The sequence below is a fragment of the Callithrix jacchus genome, chromosome 10 (assembly GCF_049354715.1).
Source record: "Callithrix jacchus isolate 240 chromosome 10, calJac240_pri, whole genome shotgun sequence".
Classification (NCBI taxonomy): Eukaryota; Metazoa; Chordata; class Mammalia; order Primates; family Cebidae; genus Callithrix; species Callithrix jacchus.
This window is the reverse complement of record NC_133511.1, coordinates 115,360,007-115,386,115: the sequence shown is the minus strand read 5'-3', so window position 1 is coordinate 115,386,115 and position 26,109 is coordinate 115,360,007. Positions and strand designations below refer to the sequence as shown.

At 42.1% G+C, this 26,109-nt stretch overlaps 1 protein-coding gene across 50 annotated transcripts in view; it reads right to left on the bottom strand.

The window, feature by feature from the left end:
- CTNND1 (catenin delta 1) overlaps nt 1-26,109 on the bottom strand; it is a 69,433-nt gene that overhangs the window by 2,201 nt on the left and 41,123 nt on the right. For 12 of the 50 annotated variants that reach the window (XM_078341071.1, XM_078341072.1, XM_035262736.3 and 9 more), the window contains 18 exons: nt 24,527-24,815; nt 22,382-22,453; nt 20,860-21,012; nt 19,903-20,438; nt 15,589-16,052; nt 13,939-14,122; nt 12,967-13,084; nt 11,055-11,208; nt 10,644-10,661; nt 10,148-10,216; nt 8,553-8,680; nt 7,954-8,104; nt 7,055-7,247; nt 6,609-6,723; nt 5,355-5,442; nt 1,881-1,943; nt 742-845; nt 247-333 (listed from right to left, as the gene is read on the bottom strand). In XM_078341071.1, the coding sequence (XP_078197197.1) occupies nt 247-333; nt 742-845; nt 1,881-1,943; nt 5,355-5,442; nt 6,609-6,723; nt 7,055-7,247; nt 7,954-8,104; nt 8,553-8,680; nt 10,148-10,216; nt 10,644-10,661; nt 11,055-11,208; nt 12,967-13,084; nt 13,939-14,122; nt 15,589-16,052; nt 19,903-20,438; nt 20,860-21,012; nt 22,382-22,453; nt 24,527-24,721 (2,892 nt within the window). In that variant the 5' untranslated portion in view covers nt 24,722-24,815. The remainder of the gene's footprint in view (nt 1-246; nt 334-741; nt 846-1,880; nt 1,944-5,354; nt 5,443-6,608; nt 6,724-7,054; nt 7,248-7,953; nt 8,105-8,552; nt 8,681-10,147; nt 10,217-10,643; nt 10,662-11,054; nt 11,209-12,966; nt 13,085-13,938; nt 14,123-15,588; nt 16,053-19,902; nt 20,439-20,859; nt 21,013-22,381; nt 22,454-24,526; nt 24,816-26,109) is intronic. The other 38 variants (XM_035262751.3, XM_035262750.3, XM_078341082.1 and 35 more) reach the window with 13 other exon arrangements.

Sequence of the window (26,109 nt, the reverse complement as noted above, 5' to 3'; positions counted from 1 at the left end):
GGAGACCCCCCCTTAAAAAAGTTGAGCAAATCTGGAGAAAGGAAAGCAGTACATAATGGAAAATCAGATCACCAGCTGCATGTCCCAGACTCTTAAGAGGTAATAATCACAAAAGCAGAACCCCTCGAGCCCCATGTGGCTGAGACTAGTGTCTCTGGCATGATCAGATCAGCGTGATTGGCAAATTGCTGGCACACAGGGACCTCCTTCCTCAAGGACAATCTTGGGGGTGACTGAAGGACATACCATGGAGGAGTAAGACACCTGGCCCCCCTCATCATCCAAAACCAACACATCCAACTCTTCCTCCAGAGATTCCTGCCCCTCGTCCTGCTGTGAACACATGCAATTTGTTAGTATGAGTAGAGACAGGAACCTCATGAGCGTGTGCCAGACCGAGGGAAACTCTGAAAATTTGTAAACTCAAACAAAACAAGATAAAATAGTAAGAGAAGGGCAAAACATTCATAAACAGGCAGGGAGAGGAAGAAGGTGATGTTCGAAAACAGGTCAGTTTGTGTTAGTCATATCAGTAACACTTTTACAGACATGCTTCTTCCATGTGACCACTTAATCGCCCAGGAAATCCCAACATGAGTCAAAACTCCTACTTTTTACTAAAACCCCTACCAGAAAAGGATGCCATCTTTCTCTCTGTACTTTTTTTCATATTTCACAAAACACATAGGCTTCAAAATAGAACTAGCCTTAGACAGACAGCAGTATATAAAGAGAATTTACCATCAAGGGTGTTCCCTTCAATGGCTCCATGTCGCCTAGATCCCCCGATCGATCCAGTGTTCTATTGTGATCTCCTCTCTCATTTGGTGTGGAATAGTTGTTATCTGGTTAAAAAAACACACACACACAGAAATATGACATTCCCCTCTAGTGTACAATAGATATCAAGCAGATAGGTGTAATTAGGCACCATTTTTGGGAACTAAGCTTGCCAAATGCTCCAGAAAGGCATTAAAGTCTGATGGTCCCCAACTTAAAGAACTTGAATCTGGCCAGGCACTGTGATTCACACCTGTAATCCCAGCACTCTGGGAGGTTGAGGTGGGTGGATCACTTGAGGCCAGGAGTTCAAGATCAGCTTAGCCAACATGGTGAAACCCTGTCTCTACTAAAAATATAAAAATTAGCTGGGTGTGATGGTGTACACCTGTAGTCCCAGCTACTCGGGAGGCTGAGGTATGAGAATCACCCACTGCATTCCAGCCTGCGTAACAGAGCGAGACTGTCTAAAAAAAAAATAAAATAATTTCAATCTTGAATCTAAGAAGACAATGTGTATAAAATACCCAGAATATGACATGATAATAAAGCTAAACAAGCTGTCTGTCTGAAAAGGGTATTGGAATTAAAAGAGAGACTGAAATAAGCTGCAGTTGTTAGGAAGGACCTGACAAGAGAGAATAGGACTTAAGTTTTTGGAGATAGAGAATTTAGAACAGCAAAAGGGAAGGACATAACAGTAAGAGGTATTATATGAACAGAATCAAAAAACTGCAGAGTAAAAAGACAGAATAGCAAGCAGAACAGTCGGGCAGAAACAGAAGGTATCCATTCGCTCCTGAGAAGGAGACTGGGGTAGGAATATAATGGGCTATAATTTTAGGGACATGAACTTGAATGTGCAGTAAGGGGAGAGGTATAGAAAGATTTCTGAAGACCTTTGAGCATGTAGGAATGTGGAAAAAGTAGATAGATCAGATTTTATTAAATTTCCTTACATCCTTCAAAATGGAAATGATCAGCCAATGTTCTCCCAGGATGGTAAATGGTGACGGTGTCAGGAAAGAAACTATAAAGACAGCTCTCCTTAGCCCAGTGAAATATTACTCCACATCTTTAGGCAACTATTAATCACCTACCTAGCAATTTTGTGTTTGATCCCATATTGCTCATCTGAATTTCTTCACGATCAGGTTTCTTATCTGTATGAAGTCAGAAAGTTATCCATGTCAAAAATAACTCTTCGTAATCTGTACACATCATGAAAATTGCTCTCTGGTCCTCCTTCCTTCCCTTCATTCACACTTCTACTTAGCACCAACTATGTGCACCACAATGCCTGGCTAATTTTTAAGTTTTTTGTAGAGATTAGGTCTCACTATGTTGCTCAGGCTGGTCTCAAACTCCTGGGCTCAAACGATTCTCCCACCTCAGTCTCCCAAAGTATTGGGATTATAGGTGTGAACCAACACACCTGGCCCCTACAGACTCCTTTTGTTGTTGTTGTTGAGACAGAGTCCTGCCCTGTCACCCAGGCTGGAGTGTTAACGGCATAGTCTCAGCTCACTGCAAACTCCATCTCCCCAGTTCAAATGATTCTCCTGCCTCAGCCTCCACCTCCCAAGTAGCTTGGACTACAGGTACATGTCACCACACCCAGCTACCTTTTTGTATTTTTAGTAAAGATGGGGTTTCACAGAGTTAGTCAGGATGGCCTTTATCTCCTGACCTTGTGATCCGCCTACCTCAGCCTCCCACAGTGCTGGGATTACGGGCATCAGCCACTGTGCCCAGCCCCCTACAGACTCTTAAATCAAAAAACAATTCCATCTAAACTAGTAGTTTTCAAATTAGTTGGTCTCAAGGCCCTTTTACAGTCTTAAGAATTATGAGGATCTAAAGAACCTTCATTGGTGTGGGTTATATGTATTAACTGTTGCCATACCAAGAAGTCTAAAGTATCTATTTCACTTAACAGCAAACCTATTACACGTTATCACAAATGATCTTTAATAAAATGCTGTTCATTTTTGTACATCTTTTTGAAGTTTGGCTTAGATTCTCAAATCTGTTTCTGCATTCAATCTATTGTGATGTTACTGTAGATAACATATATCAAAAAAATTGAGCCTCACACAGATAAAAAGTTGGAAAAGAGAGGATGACTTTAATAGTCTCTTCAGATAACTGTGTTTATTCTTCTTTAATAGTATAATAATTAGTAGTAGTTTCTTAAAGGTTAGCAGTGATGTGGAATCTAAAACTAACAATCTCTTCATATTCTGTTTAATTAAAATCCATTGGTCCATCTTGCACTTTTATTTATTTATTTTTTGAGACGGAGTTTCGCTCTTGTTACCCAGGCTGGAGTGCAATGGCGCGATCTCGGCTCACCGCAACCTCCACCTCCTGGGTTCAGGCAATTCTCCTGCCTCAGCCTCCTGAGTAGCTGGGATTACAGGCACGTGCCACTATGCACAGCTAATTTTTAAAAATATTTTTAGTAGAGACGGGGTTTCACCATGTTGACCAGCATGGTCTCAATCTCTTGACCTTGTGATCCACCCGCCTCAGCCTCCCAAACTGCTGGGATTACAGGTGTGAGCCACCGCGACCGGCCCCATCTTGCACTTTTAATGGATCGATTATGTATGTGCGATTTTGACACATCATGCATTGGTCACTTACAAAATATTGCTACATCACATTATCCAGATGTTCAAAATGTTAACACACAGCATTATACACGATTTTGAAATCACATTCATTAGTATCAAGGATTATTTCATTAGAAAAGTCTTACTTATTTATTTATTTTTAGACAGTATCTCACTCTGTTGCCCAGGCTAGAGTGCAGTGGCACAATCTCAGCCCACTGCAACCTCCACCTCTCAGGTTCAAGCAATTATCCTGCCTCAACTGCTCAAGTAGCTAGGACTATAACTACATGTCACCATGCCCAGCACATTTTTTTGTGTGTGTGTGTTATTGTAATTTAGTAGAGACAGAGTTTCACCATGTTAGCCAGCATGGTCTCGATCTCCTGATCTGCCCACCATGGCCTCCCAAAATGCTGGAATTACAGGTGTGAGCATATTCATGTATTTTTTTAAGACAGGGTTTCGCTCTGTTGCCCAGGCTGGAATACGGTGGCACAATCACGGCTCACTGCAGCTTTGACCACCTGGGCTCAAGTGCTCCTCCTGACTCAGCTTTCAAGTATTTGGGACTACAGGCATGTGCCACCATGCCTGGCTAATTTTTTTGTAGAGACACAGCCTCATTATGTTGCTCAGACTGGTCTCAAACTCCTGGGCTCAAATGATCCTCCTGCCTCAGCCTCCCAAAGTAATGAGATTATAAGCATTAGCCACTGCACTCAGCCTAGAAAAGTCTTTTCAGTATTGGGAAGTTACCAGACTTACAGTGGCAAATAAAAGTTTTTCAAAACCATAATTTCTAATTGAAATCTCAGGCAGCAAATATTGTGTTATCTTCCTCAAAATGACAAGCTTATCGCATTCATTTTTGAGAAAATGTCTGCCAAATACACACGTCTGAATAATCCCTTTGTTTACCAGACTCTTTTTTCAAGTTAAAATGGTTTTCCATTAAAAAAGTGGTTAGTGTGGCTGGATGCGCCATGTAATCCTAACACTTGGCCAAGGCAGGAGGATCGCTTAAGCCCAGGAGTTCAAAGACCAGCCTGGCTAATACAGGGAAACCCCATCTCAAAATAAATAAATAAATAAACAATTAAAAAGTGGCTAGTCAAACTAATAACTGAAACAGTAACACAAGTATGTTTCCTTAAGACAACCATCATGCTTTGGTTGTCTTAAGCACAGAATACTGAAAAGATATATACTCAAGGGTAGAAAAATAATAAAATTATTTCTTTTCTTCTCCACTTAAGTGAAAATGGCTCTCTGCTTTTACCTACCTGCATGGCAATGAAAAGTACAATGACTCATTCAGCTTTGTGTCACTGCCCTGGTTTGTGCTAAGCCACCAGCAGGAAGCATTACTGCTTTCTGTGCCATCAGTACAAATGGTAACAGTTTTGGGACTCTCAGACCACACTTTAAAAACCAATAATCAAGGAAAAAGCCAAGTGTAATTAAGATAATAATGATCACAATATACACTTTATGTGAAAAAGAAAAAATTTATAAAACAAAATATATAATTCATCTGGGAAAAATGTGTTTGCTCACATGGTAAAAATGTTTAAAAAGATACTAATGGTTTTCTCCAGATAATAGAAACAAGTGATCTGATTTTTTTGTTATTTTTCTGGTTGTTTATATTTTGTAATTTTAAAATAGTAACCATCTATTACAATATTAGGTATTAAATGGAAATTTAAAAGGAGTAAAAATAAAGAAAATAGAGTAGAGTTCACGCCCAGTCTAATTACCTGTTTTGTTTTGATTTCTAATGCTTAGACCTACCTATTTCTGCGTTACAATCCCGGAGTGAAGAATTAGTCCCCTTCTCCAAAAGACCAGCTAATTCAGAAATAAATATATATCCTACTTCTTAGTTAGTAAGCTGCCTAAAGAGCAGCAGGAGTGGCTAAAAAAAGAGGGTGTGCCTTCTGGATACTGCACCTGATTTTTGGTTCCGGTCAATGAGAGGAAGAGTACTATCATCATATGAATGACTGCTCTGGCTTCGGGAAGCATTATTTAGATTCACCTAGAGGCACACACAAAATGCAATTATGTCACAGAATACTGAATTCACTCATATCTTATGCTCTAATGGGCATAAACCTCTAGGTTCCTATTCCCAAATAGAATTATGAAAAAGCAATTCATAAGTGTTGAATAAATACCCTACACAGTGAAACAAACTAGGATATTATGGCTTCTATCTGTGTTCCAGAACAGGAGATTACAAAGGATCCAAACATTGATACTATCAGAAGAAAATACAATTTCAGAAAACGGTTAAAACTCCCTCAAAAGGCAAAAGTCAAAAAGGCCATTATCCTTGATTATCACCTGCACCTAAAGTATGTTAAGACATAGTGGGAGACCTGAGCTGCTGTGTTGGCAACAAATGAATTACAGACACATCATCCTTTTGAGGAGTAAGCCAATTTTTTTTTTTTTTTTTTTTTGAGACAGGGTCTAGCTCTGTGCCCAGGCTGGAGTGCAGCAGTGTGATCTCAGCTTACTGCAACCTCCATCTCCTGGGGTCAAGAGAGCCTCCCACCTCAGCCTCCTCAGTTGCTGGGACTACTGGCAAACAACACTACACCTGGCTACTTCATTTATTTTTATTTTTGATAGAGATGGGTTTCAACATTTTGCCCAAGCTGATCTCACACTCCTAGACTCAAGCAATCCACCTTTCTCAGCCTTCCGAAGTGTTGAGATTACATGTGAGCCAAACCTGGCCAAATAATTCTAATTAGGAAATATGGGTTAAAAATAGATTTAACTTGAGGCCAGGCACAGTAGCTCACACCTGTAATCCTAGCACTTTGGGAGGCCAAGGCAGGTGGATTGCCTAAGCTCAGGAGTTTAAGACCAGCCTGGCCAACATGGTGAAACCTTGTCTCTACTAAAAATACAAAACATTAGCTGGGCGTGGTGGCATGTCGCAGCTACTAGGGAGGCTGAGGCATGAGAACCACTTGAATCTGGGAGGTGGAGGCTGCAGTGAGCCAAGATTGCACCACTTCACTCCAGCCTGGACAACAAAGCAAGACTCTGTCTCCAAAAGAGAAAAAAAAAAAAAAAAAAAAGATTTAACATGATGGTGAAATGGAAGAAACCAAAGACAACAGAAGCATTCATTATCCTGGGGCCAAGGGAAAAAAAAGGTAAAAGTCTTGGTCTCAAGATTTCCTATACCTGAAAGTCTGATTTCTTCCATCCTTCTTTTTCCAGTGGCTTCCGCAGTTCCTTATATCCCCAGATTGTCTGTAATACAAGTGCTGCTGCTCGAACTTCTTTTTCTGAGCGGTTCCTTTGGAGGAAAGTAACACCATAAGGAATTTGGATAGAAGACCAAGAAAGAAGCTTGGAACCTATATCCTCTAATAGCATAAGACTATAAATACCAAAATAGGTTAAATCAAGTTTTTACTAAATCCTGTATTCTATTCCAAACGGTGACACAAAAAAATGTTCTATTATCAATTTATGGATCAACATTAAGATAGATAATAGAGCGATAGCTCTTCACACTTTACATGTAAATAAAGAAAAATTTCCTCTTTTTCTTAGTAAACAAAAGAAGAAAATAACTCTCCACTCACTCAAATTCTTCTGACTTTAATTTTAGGTGGTAAGCTCACCCTGATTTGTTGATCAACACCAGCTTCTCAATACCCTGTGTCTCTCGAAGCTTTTTGGCAGCCTCCAAGTTCTCAGCGATAACCTCATTGATGGTGTTCAAAATAGAGACCACAGTGTCCTCAGAGAAATTCCAAGAGGAGTTCTGCTGTCCTCCTGGCAGATTCTTTACCAAGTTAGGAATAGCATGTTTACCTAGTAAGACAGAAAGAACACATGCAGGGAGAAAAGACCAAGTCAGGTCATGAAGAGCCTTACAATATACTTAATCGCATTAATCATATCAAGTGTAGCTACTATCCATATGAATCAACTTCATTATCCTATAGAATTATCATATCAAAAGGGCTAAGGACCTGAAATGTCATGGATTTACTCTCCTACCTATTCCTTTATTTCTTTTCTATTTCAACCACATTGAAATTGTAAATACTGTATATTAAATAAGCTACACAGTCCTTTCAGATATACTCTAATGAAAATATCTTGAATATTATAATAATTTAATAGAAGAGTTCAAATGAATTTAAAATGTAAATAACCTGGGCTGTGCTACTAACTAGCTATACTAACTCTGGGCAAACTACTTAACTTCCATGAGTTAAGTAATTTCCTTATCCTATTAAAAAACTGGACTTTCATATAGTGGTGAGGATTAAATAAACATAAAAGTGTTTAAGAATGCCTAGTAACAAAGCAAGTGCTCAATAAATACTAGCAATTATTATTCTAAGAACCCATTAAACTAAAACCCTCACCAACTCTTGCACTCATAAACTACAAAGTAGGGGAGGGTCTTTCCCTTCAGTCATTTCAATAAATTCAATAAATTATTAGGCACCTGCAAGACTACAGATACTGTACTAAATTTTGAGGTAAGAGCTAGCATTCAACTCCTTACCAATTAATTCCTTGTTGCGAGCATCTACAGCCAGATTTCTCAGTGCTCCAGATGCAGCTTTCACCACCCGTTCATGTTCATTAGTCAGGAGGTCAGCTATGGCAGAAAGAGCCTTCTCTTGACGCAGAGCAGAGCGGATGTATCGACCATACTAGAGTATCACATTGAAAGGGGTGGAACAAATTATAAATGGCAGCAAACTACTTATCTAAGTTTTCCCATCTCCAAATCCATTTTCTTTTTTTCTTTCAGTGTTTTTTTTTTTTTTTTTGAGATAGAATTTCACTTTATTGCCCAGGCTGGAGTGCAGTAGCACGATCTCAGCTTACTGAAACCTTCGCCTCCTGGGTTCAAGCAATTCTCGTGACTCAGCCTCCCAAGTAGCTGGGATTACCGGTGTGTAGCACCACATCCAGGTGATTTTCATATATTTTTATGAATATATGAAGATGGGGTTTCACCGTGTTGGCCATGGTTAGCCAGGCTGGTCTCAAACTCCTGACCTCAGATCCACCCATCTTGGCCTTCCAAAGTGCTGGGATTACAGGCGTGAGCCACCACGCCTGGCCTTCAAATCCATTTTCTAAAAGGCACTTTACCGTCCAGCGCCCAGCACACAAGTTCTGGATAGCTCCAGCTGAGGCTTCTAGGATGGCAGGAGTCTTGCTCTCCTTGAGAAGTGAAATGTATATCCGAACCACCTCTGGCTGAAATAAGAGCTCATAGCCTGCACAAAAGAGAAAAAGGCAGCAGAGGGTGCTGATCAGTACCAACAAACCAGGCTCTAGCTGGCTGGAGTCCAGACTTAGTACTCCGGGTTGATGGATTTATGCTCCTATACTAACAGGTTCCTTAAACTCTCACACACCCTCAACAGCAAACTTAGAGGCCAAGTTCCATGTCTTTAGAATAACGAATCCATGGTAAGAGCAGAGCAAATATCAACTCATTACATTCAACTCCTCTCTTTCCTTCCTTCTTGTCCCTTCTCCCATAGCTTTGCCTTTGGTTCTACCATGAGAACTCAGAGGCTTCGTTTGGCTCACTGACAGCACTCAAGGTTAAAAATTCCTCATCTTGGGCTGGGTGCGGTGGTTCAGGCCTATAATCCCAGCACTTTGGGAGGCCAAGGCGGGTGGATCATGAAGTCAAGAGATCAAGACCATCCTGGTCAACGAGGTGAAACCCCATCTCTACTAAAAATATAAAAATTAGCTGGGCATGGTGGTGTGCTCAGCTACTCGGGAGGCTGAGGCAGAAGAATTGCTTGAACCCCGAAGGCGGAGGTTGCGGTGAGCCAAGATCGTGCCATTGCACTCTAGTCTGGGTAACAACAGCAAAACTCCGTCTCAAAAAAAAAAAAAAATTCCTCATCTCAAATCAACTGTTTCTAACTCAACCCAGCCATTCTTCCCACCTTTGCAATTACTAAGTAAAAGGGTTCATCACAGATTTAACATTTACAATTTTTATATCCATGGAGAGCTGTGAACTTTGGACTCCCTGTATTGATGAATACAAAGATCCAAACTTCTTAAACTATAAAAAATAAAAAGTATCTTTTTCTTTTTTTTTTTTGAGACAGAGTCTAGCTCTGTTGCTCAGGCTGGAATGCAGTGGTGCAATCTTGGCTCACTGCAACCTCTGCCTCCCAGATTCAAGAGATTCTTCTGCCTCAGCCTCCAGAGCAGCAGGGATTACAGGTACGTGCCACCACACCCAGCTAATTTTTGTATTTTTAGTAGAGATGGGGTTTCACCATATTGGCCAGGCTGGTCTCAAACTACTGATCTCAGGTGATCTGCCTGTCTTGGCCTCCCAAAGTGCTGGGATTACAGGCATGAGCCACTGCGCCCAGCCTAAAATGTATCTTTCTTGGTAAAGGAGCTTTGTTTAATAGTGAAGTTTAAGTCTCAGGCCCTGTATGGCCATTTATGGTTCCTAAATTTCTGCTCTAGACTATCATCAGGACCTTATTCTATCCTCAAGTAACCTGAATAAACACCTTAACAAGCAGTACTTTGTAAGTAACTGCTGTAATACTATACGGCTTCCCAATACTTTCACAATCATTTCAAATCCATAAGTTGGAAAAGACAGGAAAATAAACATATTACATAAAGTCTGCTGTTAGGTTACCAAATATCTTTGTACTATGTTTATGAGACCTTTGGAGACTGAGAAGATAACTTACCTCGAGCAGGACTTGTTCTTTTAGGGAAATCCACTGTATCATTTGCTGGATCCTCTATAGGTTTTTTCCCTATAAAAATGAAAAAGGGTTGGAGGGTGGGAAAGGTAAGCCAGTTTAAAAAATAAAAGATTTCACCTGGCACATTTTTCATTCTTCAGTCAGAATCTTTTGATCACAGATGTACCATGAGGGGCAAAGGGTGGGTGGGGACAACTTGTTCCAGAAGGGGACTATACAGAAACAAGGATAGAAAGCAGGCAGCAGATAGGTAAGATGAGGATGACCACTATCGATGCTATTGTCCTGAGTTCTGATAATGGGGACTGCTGCCAAGAAACAGCATGCCATGAGCCATTAGCTCCTGTTTCAATGTCTTCCTCAACTGAATTTTCCTACATGCATAGACAGGGAAAGGTTAGGCAAGGATATACTAGGGACGCTAAAACCAAAACATGCAAATTAGAAGTAGATAAGCACCTTAAAAGACTCCACTCACCTCTGGAGAACCACTCATCTTCCAGTGTATCACCCAAGGTAGAAAGCAAAGAAGAGAAATGAAATAAGAACAATGCAGAAGAAAGATGTCAGCAGGATCATGGGCAAATAAGCAGGAAAGCACAGAGAAGAAAAGAAAAACACAGAAAACACAAAGGACGTATGGGGAAAAAGGTCCCAGATTAATTGAGTTCTCATCCTCCACTGCCCCAGTCATTGATGCCACCACCACCACCACCCTACCACCACCTTGAATGAAGCACACAACACAGGATAAGCAGCAAAGCAAAAAGACATCTGTAACCAGGCAGACTCCCATACTGCTTGGCAAGTATTTTGTGCCTTAAGCTAAAAGTGTTCCTTCCTTTCCCTGCCCTACATTATAGAGTAAGAAACAGGAACCAAGACTCACCTTTGCCCTTCTTGGCCCCAAAGCAACTCGCAGCATGTGGCCCAGTATTGTTGGCAACATTGGGGGGTGCCTCTTGGTAACGCTCTGCCTGTGGGATCTCCCGGTGAACTTGATATGATAAGTTCCGAAGGAGGCACACACAGTTCTCTACAAGCTTAGGGACATACGATAAAAGGGGTCAATGAGAAAAAAGAATGTCTATTGTGATTTCTCCACAAGTACAGCTTTCCATGACTCAGGTATTAAAATGCTGATCTTCAAATGCATAACCCAATCCATAATTTCTCAGGATGCCTTTTTTTTTTTTTTTACTGTCAGCACAAAAACCTGAGTTACTCAGGATGCCTCTTTTTTTTCCCCCCCGAGATGGAGTTTCGCTCTTGTTACCCAGGCTGGAGTGCAATGGCGCGATCTCGGCTCACCGCAACCTCCGCCTCCTGGATTCAGGCAATTCTCCTGCCTCAGCCTGAGTAGCTGGGATTACAGGCACATGCCACTATGTCCAGCTAATTTTTTGTATTTTTAGTAGAGATGGGGTTTCACCATGTTGACCAGGATGGTCTCAATCTCTTGACCTCGTGATCCACCCGCCTCGGCCTCCCAAAGTGCTGGGACTTTAAGTGTGAGCCACCGCCTGGCTCAGGATGCCTCTTTAAGTGCTCCAGGCTTCTTGAAATCTCTGTGGCCTCAAGCTAATGGAAGGCCGACCTATGGACTTATTGGCTTCTGCTACTATTTGGTGTGTAACCAAAACTTGGATCATCATTCTTTCTACTTAGACAATGTACAGTTTTGGAAGACAGCTAATCAGCTTTAAAATATATAAATGAAAAAAAATTTTTTTTTTTTTTTGAGACTGAGTTTTGCTCTTGTTACCCAGGCTAGAGTGCAATGGCACAATCTCGGCTCACTGCAACCTCTGCCTCCTGGGTTCAGACAATTCTCCTGCCTCAGCCTCCCGAGTAGCCAGGATTACAGGCACGCGCCACCACACCCAGCTAATTTTTTGTATTTTTAGTAGAGACAGGGTTTCACCATGTTGACCGGGATGGTCTCAATCTCTTGACCTCGTGATCCACCCACCTCGGCTTCCCAAAGTGCTGGGATTACAGGTTTGAGCCACGGCGCCTGGCCAAGATTTTTTTTTAAAAGGCCAGGCATGGTGGCTCATGCCTGTAAATCCCAGCACTTTGAGAGGCCGAGGCAGGCAGACCACCTGAGGTTGGGAGTTCAAGACCAGCCTGGCCAGCATAGTGAAATCCTGTCTCTACTAAAATATAAAAATTAGCCGGGCATGGTGGCAGGCAACTGTAATACCAGCTACTCAGGGGCTGAGGCAGGAGAAACCCTTGAACCCAGGAGACAGAGGTTACAGTGAACTGAGATCACACCACTGCACTCCACCCTGGGAGACACGGTCAGACTCCGTCTCAAAAAAAAAAAAAAAACCAAAAAACATGTTTTCTTTTAAGTTGACTACCCACTTTTAAGGAGTATGGGCTCAGCTACGCATGGTGGCTAACACCTATAATCCCAATATTTTGGGAGACCAAGGCAGGTGAATCATGTGAGGTCGAGAGTTTGAGACCAGCCTGGCCAACATGGTGAAACCCCATCTCTACTAAAAATACAAAAATTAGCTGGATGTGGTGGCACATGCCTATAAGTCCTATTCAAGAAGCTGGGGCACAAGAATCACTTGAAACTGGGAAGAGGAGGTTGCAGTGAGCTGAGATCATGTCACTGCACCCCAGGCTGTGCAATAGAGATTCTGTCTCAAAAATAAGGGGTAGAGGCCAGTACAAATATTTAACATTACATGAAAGCCTGAGATGATAGGTCTCTGCACTAGATACGCCATAGTTGTGGTGAATGGAATTCACTCAGCCATTAAAGGTAAGCCAGCCCTTACCTTACTGTCTGAATCCTTCTGCCCAATCTCAGCCTGAACAATGAAAATGAGGGCATCGACTAAACCATCACATTCCCGAAGCTTCCGGCGAGCTTCACTCCTCTCTGAGCTTACATTCCTGAGGGGAAACCAGAGCTTCAAGTTGACTCAAATCCAGAAATCCTCCCTTAAATAAATATCCCTCAACACCTACAAGCTTCCTCAATAATTTTTTCTACTTACTATAATGATGAATACCTATTATAAGCAAGGTACTGCAATTGAGAGAAAGTTGATTAATAGTCCCTGCCTTCTGAATGTTTATAAAGCTGTGGGCTGGGGGTTAATGATATGTACCAGATACAATAACCAGATACAATAATAAGATGGAATAGATTCTTCTTGTATAAAAGTATAATACACATGTAGAATGAAACAGAGCACACAGAGGTGTATTCCAAAGAGAGACAGATTATATGGCAGCATTTATAGGATATAAAAAGAAGAATTCAGGAAAACTTTAATAAAGGCACTTGAGTTTAGCCACAAAAAAGATAAAGAAGAAGAGAAAGGCATTCACAGAAAGAAAAGACCTTCCTCGCCCATAACCTAGCCTCCTGGTACTCTGTACCCCTTTTGCTGCATTTATCACAGCCTGACTTGAAATATAGGTAACTAAGACAAGGGCATAGACACAGGACTAGACCACCTTACACATGGTAGATGCTGAACAAAAGCTTACCAAAGTAGATGAACAAAGTCAAAGAGGCATAAAAGTGAAGAGTATGTGCGGGGAACAACAAGCAAACTGATACAGGTACATGTGGTATACATGAGGGAATAGCAACAAAGGCAGAAAGACAGGCTGGAGTTATAGTATGCAATACAGATAGGAATGGAGGCTAAAGAACAGGCTAAATAATTTTAGTTTTAAGGAAATTTAAGTCAGTCCTCAAAAATTCATCTTCATATTCTCAAAACCCCAATTGTTACCTAAGGCAGCCAGCTGTGTTGGTGAGCACTGATTCCCACTCAATATGACGTGGCTTACAGTCTTCATTAGGTTCCCGCTCCCAGCCAGAATGAGGAATGATCACTTCATCTGTCAAGGCGTGCAGTGCGTGGTCCACAATCTCCATTTTGATTGAGTCATGGGATGAGAGATTCCACAGGGTTCCTGGGAGAGACAACTCATCAGATGGCTCTTGGGCACTCAAGCAATACGTTTGAAGAACGCCAAAGATAATTCCCTATTATATCATTTCTCAGTCTTCCCCAGTGACCAAATACCTCGTAGTGATATTCAAGCTTTGTTTGCAATCCTCAGCAAGAAATACATTCTACATTATAGTTCAGTATAAACATACAGATCATGAAATAAAGTTTTATAAAACTATACTTAACTATAAGCAATGCTCTCCGATCTGCCTATACCAGAGTTTTTTAACTTCACCATCACTGACATTTTGGGCCAGGTAATTCTTTGTTATGGGGAGCTGTCTCATCTATTGTTGAATGTTTACCAGCATCCATGGCCTTTACTCACTAGATGCCAGTAGCACTCCCTCTCCCCACTCCAAGTTGTAATAACCAAAAATAAATCCAACCCTGAAAATGTCCAAAAGTCCTCAGGGCAGGGCAGACAAAATGGCCCATAACTAAGAAGCAATGGTCTAAACTACTTTTTTTTCTTTATTGCTTTCCCTTGGAATGCTGATTATGCTCCACAAAATTTTTCACTCATGGATTACACTAATAGATCACAACCCACAATCTGAAAAACTCTAAATAAAGCACATATGAGGAACCACCACAAGCTCATATGTCTATATGGGCCAACAAGGTGAGTCAAGAGAGGCAGATATTTAAAAGAAATTACAAGAATGTGAAAAAATGGCAGCTGACACTCAACTCCATGTTTGGGAAACAACTTCCTAAATGGCTATAGTTGGTCAGATAATAGAATGTGTTGGAGATTAGTGTAAATTAGAAAGCACATGGTTCAATCAGTTCAGACCAAATACTACCAGGGAAGAAAAGAGATGCATGGTTAACAACGCTTACACATTTTTAATAGAAGATAAGAATCTGGAATTTTAAGTAAAATCTTCTGAATTTCTTTCTTTTTTTCTTTTTTTTTTTTTTTTTTTTGAGACAAGAGTCTTCCTCTGTCACCAGGCTGGAGTACAGTGGTGCAATCTCGGCTCACTGCAACCTCCGCCTCCCGGTTCAAGTGATTCCCCTGCCTCAGCCTCCCCAGTACTTGTGAGTATAGGCGTGAGCCACCATGCCCAGCTAGCTTTTTGTATTTTAGTAGAGACGAGGTTTCACCACATTGGCCAGGATGGTCTTGATCTCCTGAACTTGTGATCCACCTGCCTTGGCCTCCCAAAGTGCTGGGATTACAGGCGTGAGCCACCGTGCCCAGCCAAAATCATCTGAATTTTAAACATCAGCAACCATTTCTTTAAAATTTCAAAATGCTGTATAATCCAAACAAATCTGTGAGATGGATTTGACCCAAAGGCCACCAGTTCACAATCTTTCTTTCGTCAAAAGTAAAAGGTCTGGAAATCCCTCTAGTTCTCAGTATCTCTAGAGAGTAACAGTGACTTAGCAATTTTCCTCAGGCCTAGAACTCACCAGTAATGACTTCGGTAAGGTCCATATCACGAGCCTTTCGGAGCAATCGCACAAGGGCAGGCACACCATCACAGTTTTTTATGGCAATCTTGTTATCCTGGTCACGTCCAAAAGAGATATTCTTGAGAGCTCCACAGGCTCCAAGGTGCACTTCCTTTTTGGGGTGGTCTAACAATCCCACCAGTATTGGGATGCCCTTGAGCTTCCGCACGTCGGTCTTCACCTTGTCATTGCGGTAGCATAAGTGTTGCAGGTATGCAGCTGCATTGGACTTGACAGCATCTAAGCGAAATCCAAGCATGGCGATCACCTCTGGCAGCTCAGGCTGTCTCCAATTAGGAGGTGGGGGCCCTCCTTTGCGCAGGCTATCCAAGCTTGCTAAACTTCCTCGCTCATGCTGGGCCAAAGGAGCCCAATAGTACTGATCTGATGGCACCTCCTCACCAATCATGTCTTCATAGCTCCTGAGAAGTTTTGGAAGAACCAAGAGAATACATCAAGCCATAATGTCTAGCTTCCTAGACATTCCCTCATCTGCAAAGCAGGATTAACCCGAATTTCAGAGTGCTGATCTTAGCTCTCCTTTGCATGAATAATATACTGATCAATTTTCCTCAACGGGTTAGGAAAAATAAAAGGTAATAATTTTAAAGGCACCTGCAATTTAATTAAAACAACATTTTTTTCTTTGAAGTCTGTAGGCTTAGAAAGTAACAAGCATTCAGGAGAGGTTAATCAAAAAGAAAGATCCAAATCCTTATTACTTATCATTTATTTGGGTGATATCTGACAGCTATTAACTTTTCTAGGCTGAGATTAGGATAAACCCTGAGACAACAGAGTTAAACAAAGCAACTGACTCAATGGCACAGAAGTCTGAGAACAGTTTCTTAACCAAACAGGAAATGAGGCATTTACACATAGGAAACAACTGGTGAGATAAGACCTTTAAATACATTTCATGTTTAAGCTTCTCCTTATCCTAGTTTGGAAATTATAAAAGATCAATTGATAGAGAAACAATAATAAAGGACTTCTTGCTACATCACAGGAGGACCTGGCTTTGGTACTGATGAGCTATAAACTTCAACAGTAATTTTCAGTCATCCCAAGGTCATGTCTGCTACTCAACAAATGTGTTAGAGATATGATTCCATCCTCCAATTTCTAAAGATAATACCTCCAGTTCTTTCAAAATGGAGCCTATTCACCAACATCACATTTGGGAAGCCCAGCCACTAGAAACAGACAAAGCAATAGAAGGTAAGAAAAATCAAACCAGGAGGTAATTCTTCCTGTTTCAGTACTACCAACAACCACTAGAGGGTGAGTCTGACACACTATTATTTATTCATAACTACCAGGAAGGAAGAAACCCATTATCTGTGAGCTCATCTTTCTGGCTCCCACAGGAGAGGGGAATCTACTGTGTGGAACTCTCCAAATAAGCTGTTGTTTGTTCTACAAAACCACTCCCACTGTCACCAAATACTCAAGGTTGCCCTGAGCAGAAGGCCTTCCTCACAGGTATCAACATCAACCACCCAACAGTGATTTAGATGGACAAAGCATTTAGTAAAACATGACCAAGATGATCTTAAAATAATGCGGAAACAGAGACAGGCATGGTGGCTCATGCCTGTAATCCCAACACTTTGGGAGGCCGAGGCGGGCGGGTCACCTGAGGTCAGGAGTTCGAAACCAGCCTGGCCAACATGGCAAAACCCCATCTCTACTAAAACTACAAAAATTAGCAGGGCGTGGAACTGTAATCCCAGCTACTTGGAAGGCTGAGGCAGGAGAATTGCTTGAACCCAGGAGGCGGAGGTTACAGTGAGCCAAGATCGCACCACTGCACTCCAGCCTGGGCGACAGAGGGAGACTCCACCTGGAAAAAAAAAAAACCACAGAAACAAAATGAATAGCTTAGATAGCTAAGTTTTAAAAGGTTATTAACATAAGATTCCATTTTAGTAGAAAGAAAATAGGATATAGTTACATGCATAAGAAAAAAACTCAAAGGATATGCATCAAAATGTTAACAGTGGTTCTTTATCAATAAATGGTATGCTTTTCCGGGTTTTTCAAGCTCTGTATTGAGCATGTTTAACCTCTATTATTAATATAAAGAATTATAAAAACAATTACCATAACCAAAATTTCCAGAGAACTCTATCTTATATCCTCTTCTACATAGAGGCAGTGGATTGGACATTCTTTCCTCTGTTTTACAAGTAACAAAGCTGTGCCCAGAAAGATCAAATGACTTGCTTGAGGCTACTTAGCTAGTGGCAAAGGCACAACTAGAACCAAGGTCTCAGGGTTCAGTTCTTTTTCCACTAATCACTGTCTCACTGTTTAAGTTTGACCTTGTATTACTCTCCAAGCCCGGAACAGGAAGCAGCAAAGGTTCTTGCTAGTTAAGCAGGTTTCCAAGTCCAGTGCTACCCTGGAACAGACCCAAGAACCAGGCACAAAACTCTATATGAACTACCACAACTAGGGACCGCAGAGAATGACCTGGCCACCCACACCCATCTGGGTCCAATCACTCTTTACTAATAAGGAAGTCAGAAAAAGCAGACTTGCAGTAGAGCCAACACCCTGGATAGACTGCTTCAGTGATGGCTGTTATCTACAACAGCTCTAGGTTGCATCAGCTGAGGTCTGGTGCTCCTATAGGAATAAAAATGAGTCACATGTGAGTTGGTTTAGCTATCCAAGACACCTGAAAGGTGAGTAACTCAGTCTTAGATAATGGGGCCTCTACCCCTGGGCCCAGCCCTGTTCACTGTTAACCAAAGCTACCTAATATGAGGAAAATGAGCACCAAGGCATTTGCATTAAAAGGTTATGACCCTAGACAGAGCAATTCGGCAACAGCTGCTGGGGTATCCTTACCATCAAGACAACCATAAATCTCCCTTGTTTCTTATCATTGCTCTTTGCCTGGAAACACTGTCTCTAATTTATTCTAAAGCAAGCATTGGCAGCCCATGGGACAAATCTGTTTTTGTACACACCCCCCCCCCAGAATGCTTTTTACATTTTTAAAGGATTGTTTGAAAAAAAGAACAAAGGACAAAGATAATACATGGCCCGCAAAGCCTAAAATAGTTCTACGTGGTCCTTTTTAGGGGTCTGCAGACCCCATTCTATAGCATTCTCTCAAGGCAACAAGGCAAACCATATACCAGTCCAAACATCAATCAGTCCCTTTTTCACATCACCAAAGAATCCCCAGGGACAAGTAGTAAAGTCAGAGCAGGCAGCTGCTTAGTGACCTTTCAGAGGGTTGCTACTATACCGCCAGACCTCCACCTAAGGATGTCACCACAATTATTTCACTTTACAATCAAATGTAAGACCCTAAGCATAGAGTATCAAGGCTCTTGTGAGGTCAAAGTTTGCTTTGGGATTAAAAACACCACAAGAAAGTTGGGGGGGCGGGTGTGGGTGGGTGTGTGTGTGTGTCTTTAACCGTCTCTTTTGGCTCTGGATCCCTAAAATCCTCAACTCTGTTTTTAATACCAAACCAGAAGCTGAAGAAATTCCCAGGAACAAGTGAGCAAGAATTTCACAGCCCCGGACATCAGAATCCTCTGCCTAACACTGAAAGGGGTCACAGCTTAGCCAGAAACAGCAGAAACTTCAGCACAGAAGCAAAATTCATTCTTCAGGACATACACTAATAACAATCACAAGTTGTTTTCTATAATTAAAACATATGGGCCAGGCATGGTGGCTCACACCTGTAATCCCAACACTTTTGGAGGCCAAGGCAGGCGGATCAGCTCTAAGGTCAGGAGTTTGAGACCAGGCTGGCCAACATGGTAAAACTCCATCTCTACTAAAAACACAAAAATTAGCCAAGCATGATGGTGCTTGCCTGTAGTCCCAGCTACTAGGGAAGCTGAGGCACGAGAATCGCTTGAACCCAGGAGGCAGAGGTTACAGTGAGCCAAGATGGCACCACCGCACTCCAGCCTGGGTGAGAAAGCAAGACAACTATCTCAAAAAAAAAAAAAAATTAGAATATATGATTTTCATTTAAATATATATATGTTTACATATATATATGTATATATGTCAGATATATATATGTATATATGTGTCAGATATATATATATCAAATCAATACTAAGCCAAGTAAGAAAAGGGGGAAAACAGGGTAGCCTTTCTCCCCAAACAAAGCAGAGGGGAGGAGGCCACAAGAATCTCTGATACCGAAAAGCTCTTAGAAGCTGAAGGAAAAGCTACCCCTTGTTCCTGGTCTTGGAAAAGGCCCTTTCACCTTCCCCCATTCTTGCCTACCTGAGGCGCCGACGAGGGTCAGAGGGTGTCCCAGTCCGACGGGCAGTGCCATAATCAGACATCATACCATAATCCAGGTCCTCATAGCCCATACTACGCTGGTCATCCTCTAGCCCATAAGGCTCTGGATGAAAGCGATGCAGATCCACGCTGCTCCCACCTACCCGAACCTGGGGTTGGGGCCCATACACATCCTGTCTACTTGGTGCCCGGTAGCCTTCCATGCTAGGCCTATACCGCTCCTCAATTCGGGTAACCCGGGACAGACTGCCATAGTTATCATTGCCACCTGGATAACCATCTTCATAGTGGCGGCTATATCCATCAGGAGGGTAGTGGAAGTTCCTGGGAAGGGTAGCAGTGCCTGCTTGCCCCACATAGGGACCAGGTCCCCCATTGCCATTCTTGCGGAAGTCACGACCCAAAGTCTGGATATAGTTGTTAGAAACTGATGAGGCATCCACAGGCAACCCATCTGGTCCCATAGGAACTGGCTGTACTGTCCGTGTGGTCACAGTCTTCACTACTTTCTTGACCTGCAAGTAAGCAACAAGAAAAAGAAAAACTAATGAAGGAAGTGAGCAATTAAATTCTAAACCACTCTAAAAGAAACAAACCCTTAGATCCCTAGGTCCTTTTACCTAGAAATGCTTTAAGGTCTAGCATCTATCTTTCTTGCAATCCTACAGGAAGTCCCCAAGCAGGAAAACTGCCCTGACAGTAATTATGCCTATAAGGGGAGCTGCTACAGACCTTGATATACCTTCTCTCTTCCCTGTTCCATAAGCTTTTCCGTATCTCTTCATCTTTCCTATCTGGCCAGAGATCACTTTCTTTATGTGGTCAGATCAATGATGGCATATCAATCCTCCATCTTAAGTGCTTAATCCCCTCCCCCTAACAGAAACAAAAAGACCTCTTCTATCATTTCCAGATCTTATACACATCTTAGTTTACCGTGGTCTCTGTGCGCCGAGTGGTCCCATCATCTGAGGTCTCCACAGAGACTACAGACATAGCTCCCTCAGGATCCTCCTGGGTGTAGGTCTCCACAATCTGCCCCGGTTCCTGCATCCTGGGGATAGTGCTATATAGAAGGTGACTGTGATCCTATATGGAAAAGAAAAGAGAGAAGAAACTACTGTTAAGCTCTGTGACCCTGGAGATAGGGACTCCTCATACATCTTCTATAGGCCTCAGGATTTTTAGATGGGTGGCTGCCATCTTTTAAACTTGTACAAAAGGACAGTAGACATAATCTCCCAGTTGTAGTCATTTAACAAACATGAACTGAGTTAACTATAGCCACATCAACATCCAAGTGACAGAGACAGTAGATTTAACTTCCCAGCTGTAGTCATCTAAGTTAATATGAACTGTGTTAACTGCAGTTTCATCTATATCTGAGTCACCCCTCAGAAGAGCAGCTCACCCAATAAAAAAAGAACTTTTAATTTATTTACTTGAGATAGGGTCTCACTCTGTCATACAAGCTAGAGTATGGTGTCATGATCATAGCTCACTGCAGCCCCAACCTCCCAGGCTCAAGCAATCTTCCCACTTCAGCCTCCTGAGTAGCTGAAACTACAGGCTCACACCACCACGCCTGGCTAATTTTATTTTTTTGTAGAGACAGGGTCTTACTGTGCTGCCCAGGCTGGTCTTGAACTGCTGGGCTCAAGAAATCCTCCAGCCTCAGCCTTCCAAAGTGCTGAGATTACAGGAATGAGCAAACCACACCTGGCCAAAATAAAAAACTTTTTTTTTTTTTTTGAGATAGTTTTGCTCTTGTGGCCCAGGCTGGAATGCAATGGCGTGATCTCGCTCACCACAACCTCCACCTCCTGGGTTCAAGCCATTCTCCTGCCTCAGCCTCCTGAGTAGCTGGGATTACAGGCATGCACCATCACGCCCTGCTAATTTTGTATTTTTAATAGAGATGGGATTTCTCCATGTTGGTCAGGCTGCTCTCGAACTCCTGACCTCAGGTGATCTGCCCACCTCAGCCTCCCAAAGTGCTGGGATTACAGGTGTGAGCCACCACACCCGGCCTGAAATAAAAAACTTTTAAGATAAACCTGAAAAATCCCAGTAAGAGCCATCTTTTGACTGGCTCTATGTCACTCTTCAGATACTATCTATCTAAAAGGCTCAAGACCAGCCAGATTTTAGGTAGGGTTTTCTGCTGCAAAGTAGAAGCCTTCTGTCTCTAGAAAAGAAACATAGTGCTTAGGGATCAAATGGGGTGGCAGTGGGGAAGAAAAATAGTCATAAAGATCAGTGGTCATTAAAATTCATTTCAAAACAAAACTACATATATACTTTGAAGCTCCATTTCTTTGTTTTTGGAAATGAAAAAAACTAATTAATGGGTGTGTACAATGTGCCAGGCACTTTACAAGACACCAATATGCTCTCACGGGCTGGGGAAATAAGAAAATATGAATGAAGCAACTCGGGTCTTGAGCCAAAGAATTACCTGGGGTCCGTTGAGTTTCAAATCTGAAAATTTCTGTCTCTCAAGGTCAGCATCGCCCACAAACCGGCCGTTCTGAAACACAGCCCACAAGAAGACAATTCATTTTGTGTCCTTTTGTTCTATCAAACACAAATGATCTTTTTTCCAAATAGGAAAAGGGCTTTCAAGATAGGTGTGGCCTGGAATCCTTGTGTCGGTACTCATAAAAGAACCATATCACTCATTAGTTTAGCACTTTCCTCAAAATTGGAAACGCAGGCCTGGAACTCTGGCAGACAGGGTCTCTGGAACATAAGAATGTAACCTCCATGATGGCAGAGGGTTTTCTGGGATAAGTTTAGTTTAGTGATGTATTCCCTAGTGCCTTTAGCAGTGCCTGGCACATAACAGGTGCTCAAAAACTATTTGCTGAATAAATAGCAGAGACCAAGATAAGTTCCCCTATATGCAGCCTTTTTGGAAATCCATAAGAATGTAAGGAAAGTTGGAAAGGGTAACTGGGGGAGTTTCCAAAGAGCTTCTTTATAGTCTCATGAATCTTCATGCAGTACTACCACTGGATACTCCCATTCCCAGCAGCTTTTTAAAGAAAGAAGCAAGATGGCTATCATGTCCTAATGTAAAAAAATACAGAAATTAAAAAGAAAGAGATGAGTCTCCCTTTCCAAGTACAAAAACAAGTACCCCAACTCCCCTCAAGAAAACAGAAGGCTCAACATCTTTACCAACAATTATTAGAGCCACAGAATACATTCCAAAATGTCATCCAGAAGTTGCTCTGACTTAAGCAGCAGGAAATAATCTAATGACATTATACCACATAAAAATACATTTGCCTGCTCCTCTCCCAGTAGAACAGTGAGATCCAACCACCTTGGGAGACTCTCTTCCTCCACCCCACTCCCATTACATAGAGAGTGTAATGCTGCAGAGAGAGGAAGTTAAACATTACTTTCAGGAAGAAGGAAGGGTGTGGTTTTACTGCTAAGCAGAAGTTAAAAATAAAGAGAGAAACCACATACTGAATCCTGGAATTCCCCAGCACCTCTAAGCCTGAGCAATCGTGCTTTCTCCTTTCAATATAATCTTATCCCTAACTTTCTACTATAGTTCCTGTAAAAATCCTAGGAACATTGGAAGCATGCTGCCTCCCTCAAATTCCTTTATCCCCCAGTTGGAATTCTGTTATCTCACTCAACTACAAGGTTCCTCAGTATGAGGGACTTTCTCTATGTTAAAAAATAAATTACTCAATAAAAAGAATGAAAAGGACTATCAGGGCAAGAGCACTGTTCTGGTTCCCACCCAAAGATCTCTCATAAAATACAGTCTATCAGGCAATGGTGTACACAGATGCGCGCGCACGCGCGTGCACACACACACACACACACATACACACACACAAAACAAAAAAAAAAACCTCAGACAGATTACATCACAGCAAAGTCAGACTAGAAAAACCAGAGGAAACACAAGATACTTCTCATTTCTAACACCAATCTCCAGAGTCACATCACAGAGTCAACCAACTCAGAGACCACTGGCTCCTGTGGTTATTTGGGTTAAACAGCAGCATGATGCTCCCTCTCCAACTCTAACCAACAGAATTAACAATGACCCCTTCCTCCAACACATGATTTACACAGCCAACAAAAAGAGCCCACAAGGGCAATATGGAGCAGGAGTACACAATTTATGGACACTGCCACACCTGAGTACAGACTGTTCCCTCAGGGAGACTGAACTAGAGCTGAGCGCACAGGATGCCCAACCACTAAGTGGGCATTTACTTTCCTGAATTTTTGATACGAAGAAAAAAAAATCAGTAAACAAAAGTAACTTGAGTATAGCTGCAATACACTATCTACCATTACTAGAATTGTATCCCACCCCAGAAAACCTACTCCAGCAAAATAGGAAATCAGATGGATGCTTCTAGAGAAAGTAAGCCCATCCAACTCAGTCCAGCAGCAATATTCCTTGTCTCTCAACAGCATTTATCAGCCCTGGAAAAAAAAAAATCCCTGGAAGAACGGGCACTGGATAGCTCATCACCAAAAGGAGAAAAGCTTCCCAAAAAGGATCATAGCCTCTCTGTGACCATGCCAAAGTCCTACCTGCAGGTCTGATGGAGAGAGGGGTTACCTGATGCCGGCGGGTGAGTGTGCCGTTGGCCACGAGTGGGTTGGCATCTTGTGGTGAGACCCGGACGCGCTCCAGCTGCGCCGAGACGTGGCGCCGTTCCTCCTCCAGCGCCCGGGTCAGCTTCTCAAACTGGGCCTCTTGTTCCTTCACAGAGGCCAAGATGCTGGCGGTCGACTCCACCTCTGAGTCGTCCATGAAGGTAAGGGGAGGAGCCGCCGCAGGGCAGGGTAAAAAGGAAGGTGAATCACAGAGGGAGGAGAAGGAGGGAGAGAGACCCCCTCACTTCACACTACCGGGAAAGGGTAAGAGAAAGGAGAAAAAAGGTCACAGGTCAGAGAAGACAGATGAATTATTAATCCCAGAGCCAAAGATGCCCTCTCGTGCTTTTACCGCAATGCAAAAAGCAAGCCACCGCCAAGCCTGGGAGCCCATCACCAGTGTTTGTTCAAGTGGAATCCTTTGCCCACTACGCTTTCTTCAACATCCCACCAGAAATTACTATTTAAAGAAAGGTGCAATTAAATCTAAGTCTATATACTGTTCGGAGTGGGAGAATGTGGCCAGGTGCTGTAGTTATGAGACTGAATTATTTTTCCCTGAAAAAAATCTGTTGGTATCAACTCAATGAAATGTGTAACTCTATGGTACAGACAAGCATTCGCTATCCTGCAGGGACAAGCCACTTTTAGAGATAATAGGGCAATACAGATCTTACTTAACCTCTCCCAAAACTAACCACTAAAACTACTTTAGTAGCAATAAAATTTTTAAAAAATTACTATGCTAGATTAAAATGCCAATTAAGAAATGAAAGTAGACTGGGCACAGTAGCTCACACCTGTAATCTCAGCATTTTAAGACGCCAAGGTGGGCGGTCACTTGAGGTCAGGAGTTCAAGAGCAGCCTGGCCAACATGGAGAAATCCTGACTCTACTAAAAATACAAAAATTAGCCAGACATGGTAGCAGCCACCTGTAATCCTAGCTGAGGCATGAGAATTGTGTGAACCCAGGAGGTGGAGGTTGCAGTGAGCAGAGATAGTGCCACTGCACTCCAGGCTGGGCAACAGAGCAAGACTCTGCCTCCAAAAAAATAATAAAACATTCATAAAATGGCCTTTCTACTTCCAAAACTACACTACTATAGTTTGCTAAATATAAAACTGATGCTAAAATACATTCCTTGACTAATGGACAACAGAGTAAGAGAACCACAAAAAACTCTACATGTAAAAAAAACACTATCTTCAAGAAACTACCTCTTTGGGAAGTAGGAAGAGGAGTATTAGCCTCAGTCTCTGAAAGTGCACCTCACAGTAGTCATATCCTAACCTCCACACATCAATGGCAGGAAGTTCCTACATCTCTATAATCCTGCAGAAAGCTCTAACTCGAGCTTTTCCAAACCATGGTCCATGGGATGCATGCAGCCCAGGACAGCTTTGAATGCAGCCCACCATAAACTTCTAAAAACATTATGAGATTTTTTTGCAATTTTTTTTTTTTAGCTTATTGGCTAATCTTAGTGTATTTTATGTATGGCCCTAAAATTCATCTTCCAGTGTAGCTCAGGGAAACCAAAAT